Genomic DNA, 17,036 nt, shown 5'->3' on the forward strand with positions numbered 1-17,036 from the left:
TGCTGGGACAGGAAGCTTGTGGAGTGAGAGTCAGTTCTCTGACGACAATGAGACAGGTTGGATGTGTTGCATATGGCTACGGGGCGGGGAGGGGTGTCACATGACTGTGCTGCCGAAATTTAATGAGCTCCTGCTGTTTTGGTCTGAGAGCAACATTTGCTTAAAATCAAGTCTGAGCTAAATGGTGTTTCTAGCCAGAATAATTCATGTTTTGCTGGATGTGGGGGGAATAGGGCCTCAGTAGCTAATTGAAGGGTAGTCTCCCCTCGTGCCCCCTCCCACCCCCTGGAAGCATAGCAGCTGGCACATTCTAAAGCAATAAAAGGGGGAAAATGTTTCTCAGCATTATTTTTATGACTCATGGATATCAGTAATCCTGGGAGGGGAGGATAGCAGTATAGTCCCATGGGATCCCCCAGGGACAAGCACATCATTTCTACTCACCCTTTCAAACCACTGCATCTGGCACTGCTCAGATAGTGTGTGCGCACCACACTGCGAGAATGTGGCATTAAAAAAACTAGATGTGGCAATGTAAAATGGCTGTGTGGCCTTTGGTGTCCTCTTTCGGAAAGTTTGTTTATGGCATGGTTAATATAAGTCTTGAGTCCTCTCTATGGATGCAATGGGTTTATTACACCATGTATTGCTTAGGAAACAGCCCATCTATTACATTCACATATGTATGCAAAGGGGTCATCTAAGTCAGTTAATATCGCTTAGATCAGTGGTGAGCAACCTGCGGTCTGTGGGCCCCATGCGGCCCACCAGGGTAATCCGTTGGCAGGCTGCCAGACTGTTTGTTTACGTTTGCATGGCCGTCTGCAGCTCCCAGTGGCCGCAGTTCGCTGTTCCCAGCCAATGGGAGCTGCAGAAAGCAGCGCAGGCCTGGCTGCCACTTCCCGCTGCTCCCATTGGCCGAGAACAGCAAACTGCGGCCACTGGGAGCTTTGAATATGTTGAACAGCACTGATCCCAATACAGATCCTTGGGGGCCCTGCTATTTACTGCTTTCCATTGTGAAAACTGACCAATTTTTCCTTCCCTTTGTTTCCCATCTTTTAACGAATTACTGATCCATGGGAGGACCTTACCTCTTATCCCATGGCTTCTTATTTGCTTAAGAGCCTTTGGTGAGGACCTTTTCAAAGGCTTTCTGAAAGTCCAAGTTTACTATATTGACTGGCTCACCCTCGTCCACATGTTTGTTGACCCCCTCAAAGAATTTTAACACTCTGGTGAGATATGATTTCCCTTTAAAAAAGCCTTGTTGACTCTTCCCTAACGTACTGTGTTCAGCTGTGTGTCTGATAATTCTATTCTTTACTATAGTGTCAACCACTTTGCCTGGTATGGAAGTTAGGCTTACTAGTCTGTAAGTGCCAGGATCATTGCTGGAGCCTTTTAAAAATATCCTCCAGTAATTTGGTACAGAGGCTGATTTAAGTGATAGGTTACATACCACAGTTAGTAGTTCTGAAATTTCATATTTGAGTTCCTTCAGAACTGTTAGGTGAATACCCTCTGGGCCAAGACTATAACAGGGTCCAAAAAAGAATTAGATACATTCATGGGATAGGTCCATCATTGGCTGTTAGCCAGGATAGGCAGGGATGGTGTCCCTAACCTCTGTTTGCCAGAAGCTGGGAATGGGTGACGGGATGGATCGCTTGATGATTACCTGTTCTGTTCATCCCCTCTGGGGAACCTGGCATTGGCCACGGTCGGAAGACAGGATACTCGGCTAGATGGACCTTTGGCCTGACGCAATATGGCTGTTCTTATGGCCTGGAAACGCATTACTGTTTAATTTATTAATTTGTTCCAAAACCTCCTCTACTAACACCTCAATCTGGGACAATTCCTCAGATTTGGCACCTAAAAAGAATCGCTCAGGTGTGGGAGTCTTCGTCACATTCTCTGCAGTTAAGACTGACACAAAGAATTCATTTAGCTTCTCTGCAATGGCCTTGTCTTCCTTGAGCAGGGGTGCCTGAACAATTTGTAGAATGGGGGTGCTGGGAGCCATTGAACCAAACTGTAAACCCTGATGGAAACTGCTGCTGCACCCTGCCTAGTTCCAGCACCTATATACCTGAGTGCCCCTTTAGTACCTTGATCATCCACCCTGCCATTAAAGCCTGCCTGTGAGATGTGCTGAATCAGTGCATTTCCCAGGGCAATTGATCCATTCGTCCGTTGGCAGCCCCTCCCACTTTCTGAATCAAACTCAGGAAGTGTAACCGAAAACAGACCAGACTAGCTGTGAACTGTGCTCTTTTGAAACGCCATATAGGTTTTGCAGTCCACAATGGTGCACCATCATTACCAGTGAGCCCAAACTGTACATCTGGAGATGACTCAGAAATGTGATTGGATATTCTTGTGTCAAGTTAATGCTGAGTATTATCATCTGACCAGCAGTGTGGTTTGTGTGATCCTCCTAATATAATGGGGATTTTTCACACCAGCATTCCAAAATACACTGAGCAGATTAGCAGCACCCGCTTGTAGTATAACATTGGTCTGAAAGCTAATTATAACCCTGGCTTTGAATTAAAATAATCCTGGTTGTACATGAGGATACATTAACATGAACTAAACATGTGAACCACCCTTATCTGACTATAGCTCTGATACAGCACTCAGATACAGTGCTGGGTGTATAGCAATATGTAGATAGAGAGCTTAGACAGGATATGGCCAGACTAGATTTCTGTGAAATGAGTTAATGCTTACATTATAGCATCACATGGTTGGCTTTCGTTTTGGGAGAAGTGTGCACAACCCGCTGGATATCCATGCAGTGCTTTAACTGGCACTGTAGATGCTGAGGATTTTTAGATTCATGGGGCACAGATGGAATTACCAGAAACTAATCATTAATAGCAGGCTACCTTTCAGTGTTAGCAGGCGCAAGGACATTTTGTCAGTCTGAGGGGAGCGACATTATTTCCTGTAATAATTTCAGTGGTCACTTGACTTCTTAAAGTTATCTTTGTGCTTTCTTATAGTCCTTGTTTAACTCAAAAGGTATTTGCTTTCATTTCTTATCATAAGCTAATGTTAGATTTCCACAGGTCTTTGTTTCTGTGAGACTTCTATCCCTTTCCCTAGGTTTTGCACCTTTGCATTGCCTCTGTCCATCTGTCTTTCTGGTCTCTCCCTCTTCAGTTCTTTTTGCGTCTTTTCACAAACCACTGGAAAATTGAGATCAGGGATTTCCTGTTCTACTGCAAATTGCACTGGTCCCTGGGTATTCCTTGTTGCAGTACGTGCTTTGCTTACATAGTGAACATCAGGAGAGTGGCAATTTATTTTAATTAAGATAAGTGATTAGAATTTTGTTTGTTTCTTTTAAAAAGTGTCACTACAAATATGTATGCATGTGCAGTCAGCAGTATCTCCAGGGATGAAAACTGTCATGTCATACATACCGTAGTTTAAGATGAGCAATTCTAAATGCCGGCAAAGATCTCATCATTGTCAGTGTTTTGAAACCATTTTGATCTGACAGTATGTGATCTAAATAAAGAGTTTCAAGAAACTACAACCAACCACAAAGCCTGTTTCATACAGAGATGAGTGATACAGAGATCTTGTGTTCCCCTTAATAAACGGGCATGATACTGAGATACAGTGCTCATCACTGTGGCATAAACACAGAGGAACCCATTCAGAAAAGCACTTAAGCACATGCTTAAGTCCTATAGACATCGATGGGTCTTAAGCACATGCTTAAAATTAGGGTCCTAAACCATATAAAATGGAGCCAGTTCTCCATTCTCTGCTACAGAGGTGCAGCCTGCAGACACTACAAGCTTAAAGGCTTTCCTAAATCTGGCCATAGATTTAAACAATTTGTAACGAGAAGGATGTATTTAGGATCTATACTGCAAGTGCTCCTATGAAAGGGAGAAGTCTCCTTTCTCAGTAGCTGTGATCCTTTTATGCATATCTTAGTTATATCAGTTTGTCCAGAATGTCCCATCAAATGGCAGTAAATGGCTTTTAAAAAAATAAATGCATTTAATTACAACTGAATGGATCTGTGCTGATTGAGTTCTCAGATCTCAAGGTCCTAAAGCAGCCAGGCTGGGTAATGTGTAATGTATCCAAGACTAAGTGGGTATATTTGCATCCAGCAGACATTACAGAAGGTGGAAGAAATGCAAGAACTACTGCAAAGGGAACTAACAGTAGGCCTGGATTTCCAGCATGTAAATTGCTGCCGCTAAGATACCTAATTCTTACTGGCAGATCTGGGGAAAATAACATATTAAGTCTTTGAGGGCTTGAGAGAGGCAGGTTGTCTGCTAGATCAGTTTGCTGATGGGATTTTTCTTTTTCACAAAGGGTTTACTAAGTGTAATTATTATCTTTTGCGAGACTTGAACAACATTCTCTGCAGTGGCTTCTGAAGACTCTAAAGATGAACATTTCAATTAATCATTTTGAATGCTGTTGACATTCCCTTATAGATCTCTGAGGCTAGAAGGGGATTTTAGATCATCGAGTCTGACTTCCTGGATAACACAAGCCTTAGAATTCCATCTGTTTACTCCTGTATGCAGCCCAATAAGTTTGCGTAAAGCATATCTTCCAGCAAGGCATCCCTTGATTTGAAAACAAAAAGAGATGGAGCATCCACCACTTCTTTCATAGCTTGGTCCAATATTAATTTCTCTCTATTAAAAAATTGAGCCTTATTTTTATTATGAATTTTACTGGCTTTATATACAGCCACTGGTTCTTGTTATGCCTTTCTCTGCTAGATTAAAGAGCCCTTTAGTACCTTTGGGTATTTTCTCCCCAGGATATTCCTTAGACAATATCTATGTCATGAAAAATCCATGGTGGAGCAGGGAGAGCGGGGGGAGGAAGGGGAGAACACCGGTAAGTGTACAATAAGGACCATTTTTGTTCTCGCAGGGGGATGTCCTAAGTGAAGTAGCACATTTTTCCCTCTCTCTACATTCAGCTGATTCTCTGACCTTATTTGTGCAAACTGAATACCATTGTTTCATCTGCCTGTTTTCTGTTCCCTCTGCAGAATCGTCAAACCTTTAACAGCCTTAGCTGCCTTAGCACCACAGTGGACGACTGCGCTCAGCAGAATCAGTTCTGCCCTGGTGTCAACAGCCCCAAGTCATGGACAGCATCTCCTTCCTCCTCTGATGTCATGCCAGGCAGGACACCAGCCTGCACCCCCGTGCCAGAGCCGCACTCAAACGCAGAAGAACATAGAGTTAGCAAAGATGACCTCTCTTGGGAAGAGTCAGACTATTGTGCCACGGAAGATGAGAGCAGTAGAAAAGAAGATGAAAGGGCTTCATGGAAGAGTAGTGGAACAGGGGGGCGGAATGTCTTTCCGCTAGATGGTGAATTAGACATTGAGCAAATAGAAAACAATTAAAGGATATTGTTTGCGTCAGGCTTTGGGGATGTGAATTAAGAACAGCGAGTAGTAAAATCTTCTAGGTTTAATACTTGGGTTATACTGTATTTAGGCATAAAAGCAAATCAATGTTCTCATCCTATCAGCAATAGGAGACAAAAGCAGCCTTGCCAAAATTTCATCAGGTATCCTGAGCAATTTTTTTTTTAAATCTTGAAATTCTATGTAACTACTGTAGCCAGATATCAGCTAGTTTGGTGAAAATAGGCTTTGGAAAGAAGCATTCTAGAGACCTCCAAACTGCATTTTTCCCCCTCCACCATTAAGTCAACAGCTTTTAGTAAACTTGAAATTGCAGGTGTTGGAGTAGCTGCAATTTCTTAGTGAATATGTGTGTTTAGATTTTTTTTTTTTTTAAGGACTGGAAAATAAAGTACTGGTTTTGATTCACAAACTAGGTACTGTCTAGTACAGAGAGCTAGACTGAGAGGGGCTGTGTTATGCCACAATGGGACCCTCCTCAGCCTGGGCTTTCTGGGCAGCAAGCTATAAGGAATGTTTCATTTTAAGTGATTCATACCCCTTCTTCTGATTCCATACTGCACCTTAGACACTAGGAGAGGGCAGATTGCAAGGGGGTGATGAATCCTTAGTTTAACCTTTCAGCCTGGAGATCATTATTCAGCTCAAGTCTGAGTGAGGGATCTTATAACTGAAACCCTGCAGTCTGTCTTAGGCAACACTTCTACAGTCATAACCACAGAATCATCCCATATTGCCTTGCCATAAAGCCTTTTTAGTCCTGCAGTCGTCAACAGAGCCATGAGAGGGAAATCACAAGCATAGTGCTTGACATTTGATCATGAACACAGCAAAAGATTTATATTTTCAGTTTCCTTAATTCAACGAAGGCAGAGGGTAGGGAATGCACAATAAAAACAACCCCCCTGGGGCCAGATCAACAGCTGACATAAGTTACCTTTGACATCAATGGAGTTATGCCTGTTTACACCAGCTGAGGATCTGGCCCATGTCTCAGTGTTTGGGAACTTCAGGTCAGTGTTAGAGCTGTGCCAGGCATTAGCATAAGAGCAAATTCTGCCGTTTCCAAGTTGCTATTAGACACAGCTGCTTTAGTGTTCTTCCTTTCAAGCCCCTCTTTTAGACCCAGTGGAAAAATAGTCCAGCTTTCTATTGGGCTTGTGAAAGCAAGGCTTTTAGAAGAGGCAGCTCAGTGTTTGGCAGGTAACAAGAGTTCTAATGGTGACTGTTCTGATCTCGCTCCCATACCAGCGTCAGTCTGAGATCTCCATTGTAGTCAGTGGAGTGAAGCCAGTAGAAAACTGGTATAAGGGAGATCAGAACTGGAGACCTAACAATAAAACAAAACAAACGTCCCAAAGGCTCAGATTTTCGTAGATGTCTTTGTCCAGTGTGATAAGAGTACATTTATTAAAGCCTTTGTGCTTGTCGGGCATGTCTGGCAGGAAACAGGGTGAAATTCTGAGCCAGTGGCAAAACTCAGTGGCTTTAATGGGGGAAGGGGTAGGATTTCACGTTTAGTTTTGCTGAAGGTACTTCATCACTGTAGGAGAGTCCAAGTGAGTCATTTGCCTCTTTTTGAAGCACTCGTGTGAAAGCCTGTCCAAGGTTTCATACACCAAAATCTTTTTGATTACTCCTCTGCCTCTACCGACATCTTGCCAGCCTTTTCTCCAGTACTTCTAACTTCAGGGATGTGATATTTTTTCTTTCTTTTAAGGGTTCACATGTTTGTTTTACATTTGGCATGGAACTCATAATGACTGTGAGCCGACGTACAGAACACGGCCGGCACAAAGCATCTGGTGCAGCATTCGCCCTGTCTAAACCGATGGACAGCTTAATCTTACTGCACTTGAGGATTTCCACAGTGCCAATGCTGTACAGGGCTTGTCGCCAATGGTCATCCATGTTGTTTGGGTGTAAGCAATAGGCGAGATGAGAAACCGCTTGCCAGTCACTTAGGATTGGTTTTATTACGTGGTTTACCAAATCACAGAAATAAAACACATTCATTCAGAGAGGGTTTAACCCCTGTCCCGCTAACAAATCCAGATTTTCCATGCTTTCGTTTGGCGTGTTTTACTGTGAAATGGTTTGATATTAAATGCAGTCTGATTATTTGACAAAAGTAAGCTCTCAAGATGTTGAAAAGCCAGGTAGCAGCACTGAAAGCTTTCCCTTTCCCTGCCCCCATTTTCAGCAACGATAAAGTGGTGAACATTACGTTTATACAATTTATTATACCTTTTACCTTTGGAAAATAAGCTGTTCACTTGTTAACAGGTCTATGAGGAAACAATCTTTTCTTTTCTTTTCTTTTCTACTTATAGGAGAACAATATCCTGGATATGGAATTTTAATCACATCTTCTTATGTTACTGCACTTTTTTTCTGCAGTGGTTCAAGATGTGTATAGCATCTAGTATCACAGTGGAATCCATCCAGTTTTACAGCTTTATAATGTGTCCAGTCAAATTGCACAGAGTGGTTTGTTTGTAACAATGTTAATTTCAGCCCTCTCTCTAGATATGATGCTGGCACAAAGTGGAAGCCAAACAAGTAATAATTTTGGGGGGGATGAGGATGATTTTATTTTTAATGTTCTGGAATTACACAGCTCCGTGAAAACAGTATTTTGTTCAATGCATTAATCAAGAAAACACACCTTATCTAAATCCTTTAGACACATCATTTTGAAAGTGTGCATTCAGATGGTTGTATGCCCGAGTTGTGGGTGCATAAAGGTAATCATGCACACATTGAATTTTGCATTCAGAAGTGCATTCTGGGACATATGCACAATATCACCTGGGACACATGCACTTTTGTGTGCACACTTTTTAAAAGACACACTGACAAAATATCAGTTTCCTCAAAAGCCGACTATCTATACAGTGAAACCTCTAAAGCAGTGGGTCTCAACCAAGGGGTATGTGTAGCCCTGGGGGTACGCAGAGGTCTTCCAGGGGGGTACCTCAACTCATCTAGATCAGTGTTTCACAAACTGGGGGGCATGGATTGGGAGGGTTGCGAGTGCAGGGTGGGTGTTAGGGGGTGGCAAGCAGGGCATGTTACATGTTACATGTAAGTTACATTTTTGGCGGTGCTCAGGCTTGAGCTCCAGGCAGCCGGGCTCAGGCATGAGACTTCTGAAAGGGGTCCAGGAATCTGGAAAGGTTGAGAACCGCTGCTCTAAAGGAACTGACAAGATGAAGATGCTGTTGGGTAATGCCCTTCCCATAAAGAACTGCTACTCAGTTCAGTCTGGGATGGTGTCTTCTGCTGGAAGACTGCCTAAGAAGGGTGGTTTCCTCACTGTATGAGAGAATATTTTGTTAATGTTTTATTGTCTGTTTTACCTTTTATAGCCACACATCATACCATTTGGCTTCACTGACTATTTTGAGCCTTCCTGTGCAAGTGAAATGACTGGTATTTCCCCTCAAATGATATTTCCTAAACTCTGCTGGTGGTGTAGCCCTGAGACATCAGTAACATCAAATCAGCAACCAGTTGGACTGATGGAATAGTGTGCAAACACTCCCAAATCCTTTACTGTCAGTTCTGCCTCCTGAACTGTTAGTACTGCTCCAACTTCTACATCACCATCTTGTTCCCATTCCCTCTCCTCTGTCAAGAGATTGCCTCTCTACTGTGTCTCCCGCTGCTGCAGCCCCTTCTTTCTGACCTCTACAGCTCCACAGAGGCCAATATTCCCAAGCCTAACAGCTCACAGATGCAGTGGTGCAGTGGTTTACAGATGTAGTGCATTGGACCATCACCACAATGCTTCTAGAGTAGCTCTTTAAAAGTATCTAGAGTATCTTTTGCTATGCCGATTTGTGAAAACCTGGACTGACTTGTTTTTTAGTTGTTTTCTTTTAGAGCTATAGAAGCACTCTGGTATTTACATATCTCTGACTTTTAATTCATAAGGGCTTTTATTTTTTAAAGGGCTGCTATGCCATGTTAAAACATGCACAGTAGGAAAGTGACCAAATGGATCACTACCCAGCTGTATTCAGCATAGCAGTAGCATACAGTTTACATTGCAGCACAACCTGTTTGCCTTACTAAAGATGCTTCTACAATGAGCAATGGCCTTAGATAGGCAAATTAGCATAGACACAAACTACATTTAGCAGCAATTTTAGGCCACCGTGGTGTTTTGTTTTGAGGGTTGGTTTTTTTTGTTTTTTGTTTTGTATGATTTTTGTACTGATTTTCAGGTTAATAAAGCCTTACTTTAAAAAAAAAACTTCTGTAGAGATAAAACATTTCCGGATTTATCTGTATATTAAAACAACATAAAAAATCTGAACTAGAATATAGTATGTGCCTCAGATTCCGGGGACATCCTGTTGATTGTAAAATTAGAATGTGTGTTGCTCTTCAGAACACAATGGAAGCTCAGCAAGAGCTTACACATGCAGTGACACCAGTTTAAAAACAATGGATCCTTAGGGTGAGGATTTCTTAGCTTTTTAGGACTTCACCAATATTACACAGATGCTTTGAATAACCCTTACTTCAAATTCCTACCACATGCAAGAGTCTGGCACTATGGAGCAAATGATTTTATATGCTAGGTAGTTAACAGTCTAATCATCATGGAGATAGACAGTGACTGATTTGGAACATGGATCAATTTGGACTACAGACATTTAATGATGACAACAAAATATCAACAGCAATAAAATGTCAGCATTCAATAAAATTATTTTTAAAAAGTATATTAGTGGATAATGTCCTTCTTGTTAGCACCCATAACATACTCACAGGGAATTTGCTGTGTATTTGCAGGTATAGCTCATTGAGGTTGTTCTATGAAAGATTGCAATACATCTTCATGTGGAAAAAAGAAGACACAGGAAGTATTTGTAGAATAGATTGTAATTTCTCACATAATAGCCTATTTGGCCAACAAAGTTGTGTTTCAAGTGCATTGTTTAAAAATCCTGGATGACAGGACAATGGACTTATGTAGGACATTTTAGGATTGTAGCAGTGCTTTACAGAGTCTTTTTTTGATGTTTAAGAATCGAAAGAAGATGACGGACAAAAAAAGCCTTCTGAAAGCTATGAACTGAAGTAAGAGTCTCTCCATGTTAATTGCACAAATGCAAATGTACGTAAATGTATACAAAGTTGGATTTGTAGAAGGTATAATCTTTGTTCAAAGACTGTTCTTTCACCTGAAAGTCAAGAGGACTGCTGATTTGTACTCTCTCAATGACTTTATTGCACTAGAGCAACTCAGTCTCAGGAATTTGCTTGTTACTTTTACTATGTAAATAAAGCTTCCTGGTTCAATAACCGGCTGCCCAGCACTGGTCTTTGTTTATGCTCTGCTATGTTTCTCTATTACCAGGGTACCGCTGGGGTTGACAGAAGACTTCCTCTCCTGCTATAAAGACATGGAGCTTTGTGCTGTGGTTGTTCGGCTAGATGGGCCTTACCAAAGGCAACAAATACCTTTTAAATCTCCGGGAATAACTATGGTGCCGGAAAAAAACAAGATCCCAAATAATCTCCCTCACATCTGTACACAAACAGGACCCTCCACATGACTTTCCTTCCTGTCCTGCATGGAGAGGGGCTGGAGCTGTGCCACAGCTGTGATAGCTTCACTCTTTTCTCTGGACCCCACAGACACACCTATGCAGGTCCAGTTCTACAGTGGGGGAGAGGCAGAGGCTAGGTAGAGTGGTGGATTGTTGCCCTAACCACCCTGCAGAAATTCCACTAGAAATTTATCACAGTCTGGGACTACTCTATCTTTTCCACAGGAACCTCTGGAGCAGCCCTGGTGATGGATCACAATCCTTGAGTAATGGTGCTGCCCACGTGTACCATGGTAGGGATAGTATTTCTGTGCAGTTTTACAGAAACAGACACACATTTACTGTTGATGAACAAAGATAACAATTGAGTCTGTTCCTTTAAAGGAAAGGAAATCTAGTTACCTTCCTTCAAATAATAAGTGGTTATCTATATTTGGGTTTAGAAGGGCATGTTTACCTTTTGCCCCCACTGAACCTTAATATAACATATATATGTTCATTTTTCTTACAGCCTTAAAATACTTTACTATATTCCCTCTGATTTGCTGTGCATTTGTATCATATAATGATTTAAGAGAGTCGAGCAAAAGAAATAAGGAATTGATGCACAGAACAAACTGATAATGGAAAGACATATACAACACATACACAATTTGATTCATGATTTTTTGGGTGCCAAAAATAATTAAACCTTCTTTATAGTAGATGACCTGTACTATGTAGAGCCACTAGATAATTCACTGTTTCAGTGACACTTTTGATAGCTGTCTTTAATGAGGGTTTATGTTGCCCATTACTGGAATTAGTACCAGTCAAGTTGGCTTCAAAAAAAAGTCATATATGCAACAACAGCATAACATTAGTTTCACTCTGCACTTGTGGGGTCTAGTTGCTGAATCATCATGAGATCAGGATGCAAAGAGACGATGAGTGGGTGAGTAGCAAAACCTTCTCCGGACAGCTGAATTGAAGGTACAGATAATAATAATATTGGGGGGCTTATCCTAGGCCTCATTCATCTATCCACATTAGGGCTGTGAATTCCTCACAGTTAACTCACATGATTAACTAAAAAAAAATCATGATTAAAAAAATTAATTGTGATTAATCACAATTTTAATTGCACTGTTAAACAATAGAATCCCAATTGAAATTTATTAAATATTTTTGGATTTTTTTCTACATTTTCAAATATGTTGACTTCAGTTACAACACAGAATACAAAGTGTACAGTGCTCACTTTATATTATTATTTTATTACAAATATTTGCACTGTAAAATGATAAACTAAATAGTGTTTTTCAATTCACTTCATACAATACTATAATGCAATTGTGAAAATGAAACTTACAAAATTTTTTTTTTTTTTTGGTAACATAACTGCACTCAAAACCAAAACAGTGTAAAACTTTAGAGCCAGGGGCGGCTCTAGGTATTTTGCCATCCCAAGCACGGCAGGCAGGTTGCCTTCGGTGGCTTGCCTGCGAGAGGTCCCTGGTCCCGCGGATTTGGCGGCACGCCTGCGGGAGGTCCGCCAAAGCTGCGGGACCAGTGGACCCTCTGCAGGCATGCTGCTGAAGGCAATCTGCCTGCTGCCCTCGCGGCGACTGGCAGAGCGCCCCGCGTGGCTTGCCGCCCCAGGCACGCGCTTGGCGTGCTGGTGCCTGAAGCTGTCCCGGTTTAGAGCCTACAAGTCCACTCGGTCCTACTTCTTGTTCACCCAACATTTACATTTAAGGGAGATAATGCTGCCCACTTCCTATTTACAGTGTCACTTGAAAGTGAGAACAGGCATTCACATAGCACTTTTGTAGCTGGCACTGCAAGGTATTTATGTGCCAGATATGCTAAACATTCGTATGCCCCTTCATGCTTTGGCCACCATTCCAGAGGACATGCTTCCATGCTGATGACACTCGTCAAAAAAAATAATGCATTAATTAAATTTGTGACTGAACTCCTTGGGGGAGAATTGTATGTCCCCTGCTCTGTTTTACCCACATTCTGCCATATATCATGTTATAGCAAGCTCGGCTGACAACCCAGCACATGTTGAGAACATAAGAACGACCACACTGGATCAGGCAAAGGTCCATCTAGCCCAGTATCCTGTTTCCCGACAGTGACCAATGCCAGGTGCCCCAGAGGGCATGAACAGAACAGGTACTCATCAAGTGATCCATTCCTTGTTGCCTATTCCCACCTTCTGGCAAACAGAAGCTAGGGACACCATCCCTGCCCATCCTGGCTAATAGCCATTGATGGACCTATCTTCCATGAATTTATCTAGTTCTTTTTTTGAACCCTGTTATAGTCTTGGCCTTCACAAAATCCTCTGACAAAGAGTTCCACAGGTTGATTGTGCATTGTGTGAAGTTCATTTTAAGAACACTTTCACTGCAGATTTCACAAAATTCCAAGAAGGTACCAATGTGAGATTTCTAAAGATAGCTACAGCACTCAATCCAAGGTTTAAGAATCTGAAGTGCCTTCCAAAATCTGAGAAGGTAGCATGCTTTCAGAAGTCTTAAACGAGCAACACCTCCAATGCAGAAACTACAGAACCCGAACCACCAAAAAAGAAAATCAGCCTTCTGTTGGCAGCATCTGACTGAGATGATGAAAATGAACATGCATTGGTCCACACTGTTTTGGATCATTATCAAGCAGAACCCATCGTCAGCATGGATGCATGTCCTCTGGAATGGTGGTTGAAGCATGAAGAGATGTATGAATCTAACACATCTGGCACATAATATAGTGCGACGCTGGCTACGACAGTGCCGTGTGAATGCCTGTTCTCACTTTCAGGTGACATTGTAAACGAGGAGCGTTACCTCCTGCAAATGTAAACAAATTTTTTTGTCTGAGCAATTGGCAGAACAAGAAGTAGGACTGAGTGGACTTGTAGGCTCTAAAGTTTTACACTGTTTTATTTCTGAATGCCGTTATTTGTTACATAATTCTATATTTGTAAGTTCAATTTTCATGATAAAGAGATTGCACTACAGTACTTGTATTTGGTGAATTGAAAAATACTATTTCTTTTGTTTTTTATAGTGCAAATATTTGTGATAAAAATATATACAGTGAGCACTGTAAACTTTGTATTCTGTGCTGTAATTGAAATCAATCTATTTTAAAATGTAGAAAACATCCACAAATATTTAAATAAATGGTATTCTATTATTGTTTAACAGTGCGATTCATCGTGTGATTAATTGCAATTAATTTTTTAAATTGCTTGACAGCTCCAATCAACATTATTCCTATAGATGGACTGCTACACAATTGGCAGCTACCTCAAGGAAGGTGTTTGGATGCAGGATCATAGTGCACTAGGAATACACTGAAATACCTCAGCAGAGTTACATGCAGTGTTATTGTAGCTGTGTTGGTCCCGGGATGTTAGAGAGACAAGGTGGACCAACTTCTGTTGGTGAGAGAGATGAGCTTTTGGGCTAACACAATGCTCTTAGAGTTATGTAAAGACAACACTGTGGCTATCTGCAGCCCAGACTATCAGCCCTTTGCTTTCATACACTCTAAATTCTTTCATAAACTAGAAGGGAAACGGGTTGAATGATCAAACAATTAAAAAGTGTCAGGCCAGATGGCAGGAGATTTATCTGGCAAAATTTACACTACTTACTCTGATATGGTTAACGAATGAAAAGCGTGCACTATAGACAAAAATGCTCTGTGCCCATTACAGTTATCTTGTGTTGAACAAAGAAGTATTGTTATGTTTCAATATTCCTAGTCAATATTTCAAGTGTCTAGGTTGACTAAGGTGTATCTTTACTCCATCCCCATTTGGATGAGTGCAACAGAGCAGACTGTGTGTGAAACATTACCAAAAGAAGAAAAAATAAAGGAGAGGAAAACTTACTTGCTGATGAATGACCATCTGAAGTGAAGTCATTTCCACTAGCTAGTGATTTAAAACATAAATTTATTTGATTTTAAATCTAAGTATCCCAAAGTGGAGAGTCCAGTTTAGTGGCTAGACTGTCTGGCTGGAAAACATAAATACTGGGCATCCTTTTTCTGCTAGTGGATTGTTTTGTGACTTTAGACAACTCATAACCTTTCTGTGTCTCAGTTTACCTAGATGTAAAATGGGTATACTACCACTTTACTACCTTCTATGGGTATTTGCAAAATGCTCTAGGAACCTCTAATGATCAGTACTTTCCTCCAAATATCTACATTGTTAAAATTTCAAGATATTCTAACTACTAAGAAAGAAGCTCTGCTTACTATTTAGATGTAATGCAATCTGAACAGTGGCTGAATGCAACTAAAGGCATAAGAGATATAAGTGAAAAATAGTTCTTATAAACCCCAGAGTGATTTATGTATTTCTCTGCAGATACTTTATTAATTATTGTAACTGATATTTCAGTAGCGCTTCAAAACTCCAACGAGTGATTGGAGCCATATTGTGTTCACAAACCCATAACGTATAGATGAGCCCTGCCCCAAAGCGCTTACAATTTTTGTTTTAAGATGACAAACAATAGGTAGGTACAGCAAACGGAGCACAAGGTAACAGTTAGATGATTATGCTGAGGGCTTCTGATTTTTGGTTTTAAACACTAGTAAAACCCCTCTAATAAAAATAAAGATAGGTGTTTGTCCATTGAACACCAGAAAAGATACTTGTATTGAAGGGCTTGTCTACAAGGGGCAGCAATGTGGATAATAAGCGTGTGGTTTCAAAGGCGCACGAATGTGTTGCACGTTAGTTGGTCCACATAGACCCTGCTAATGCGCTTTAACATAGTGCTATTTGACACCACACTTGGGAACGTTACAAAGAGATTACTCGTTACACTGTTCACTATTGTAACGTGTAATGTACATAATATGCACATTAATATGCACAAAGAGGCAGGCCTGAAATGCCCTCGTATGACACGTACAATAAAAAAGGGTCACAGCACACCAACTGCTTAGGTTCTGACATTACAAAAAAAAATGATACTTCACACTTATAACCCAGGGTCTTAAAGTGGTTTACAAGCACTGCTTAACATGTCCTCATCACCCTCTTTCCATGTATTATTACTCCCATTTAACAAATGGGGAAACTGAGGCAGAGACGGTTAAGTGACTTGTCCAAGGTCACTCAAGAAGCCTGAGGCCCATTAGACCACAGAACTTCTGCATCCCAGTCCAGTCTAAGACGCAAGCTCATTGTTATGGTTAAAAAGCAAAGGGAATTTAGGATTTGCCTATTAATTCACTGTCCTAAATCAAGGCTAAAGGATATTTTTTGACTGTGACCAGCTAATTCCTGATAATTGCAGCCATACAACCAGACAAAGCTGGCAGCAGCTGACCTAAGGCCGAGTTAGGAGGAAGTTCTGAGGCAGTGAGTGACGCAGTTCAGTACCAGTTCTGTATGATTAGATGACACATCCTTTCTCTAAAGCTGTTTAGAGGCGGGCATGGAGTTTCTATTGTAATCAGATGAAAGTTCAGGAAGGATTGATTTGTAAGAGTTTGTGTGAAGCAAAGTTTTGTTTTGTTTTTAAATAGTTACTGATGTTAAGGAAATTGTTTTTTATGCCCACAATCCCAGCTGATTAGAGACTTCAAAAAAGGAGGGACAGTTTTTCTTACCATATTGAGATGAGAGGTGGGGAGGGGAGAGAAGGCCTGATCTTTAGGTTTTAAATAAATGCTTTCTTTGGTATTGAACCCAAAGCCAGCTTCCATATGGGGTCCCGATTCTCAGAGCTGCTGAGCCCCCAGCACTCCAAATGAAGTCAGTGGTAACTGCAGGTGCTCTGCTTCTCTGAAAATCAACCCTGTGAATTTATTTTAAGAAATGCTCACAGGAAGCTCTAAAACAAGTGGAGGAGAGAATTAAAATGAGCAGGAATTCAAGCAACCTGCCCCTCCTATCCTTTTTATTCTGATATTGATTAGGCGTTAGCAGCCAAAGCATTTTACAGGCAGTTGGGATATTAAGTATCATGGGGCAGTGTTTGAATATTATTAAGCCCTGGGTCAGTGTG

The 17,036-nt window shown here is 41.2% G+C and overlaps 1 protein-coding gene across 1 annotated transcript in view; it reads left to right on the forward strand.

The window, feature by feature from the left end:
- Positions 1–10,760, forward strand: part of FAM53B (family with sequence similarity 53 member B) — a 95,285-nt gene extending 84,525 nt beyond the window's left edge. The window contains exon 4 of the mRNA XM_050959553.1: positions 5,054–10,760. Coding sequence (XP_050815510.1) covers positions 5,054–5,416 — 363 coding nt within the window. The 3' untranslated portion in view covers positions 5,417–10,760. The remainder of the gene's footprint in view (positions 1–5,053) is intronic.
- Positions 10,761–17,036: the final 6,276 nt, after the last annotated feature.

This window comes from Gopherus flavomarginatus, chromosome 6 (genome assembly GCF_025201925.1).
Source record: "Gopherus flavomarginatus isolate rGopFla2 chromosome 6, rGopFla2.mat.asm, whole genome shotgun sequence".
Classification (NCBI taxonomy): Eukaryota; Metazoa; Chordata; order Testudines; family Testudinidae; genus Gopherus; species Gopherus flavomarginatus.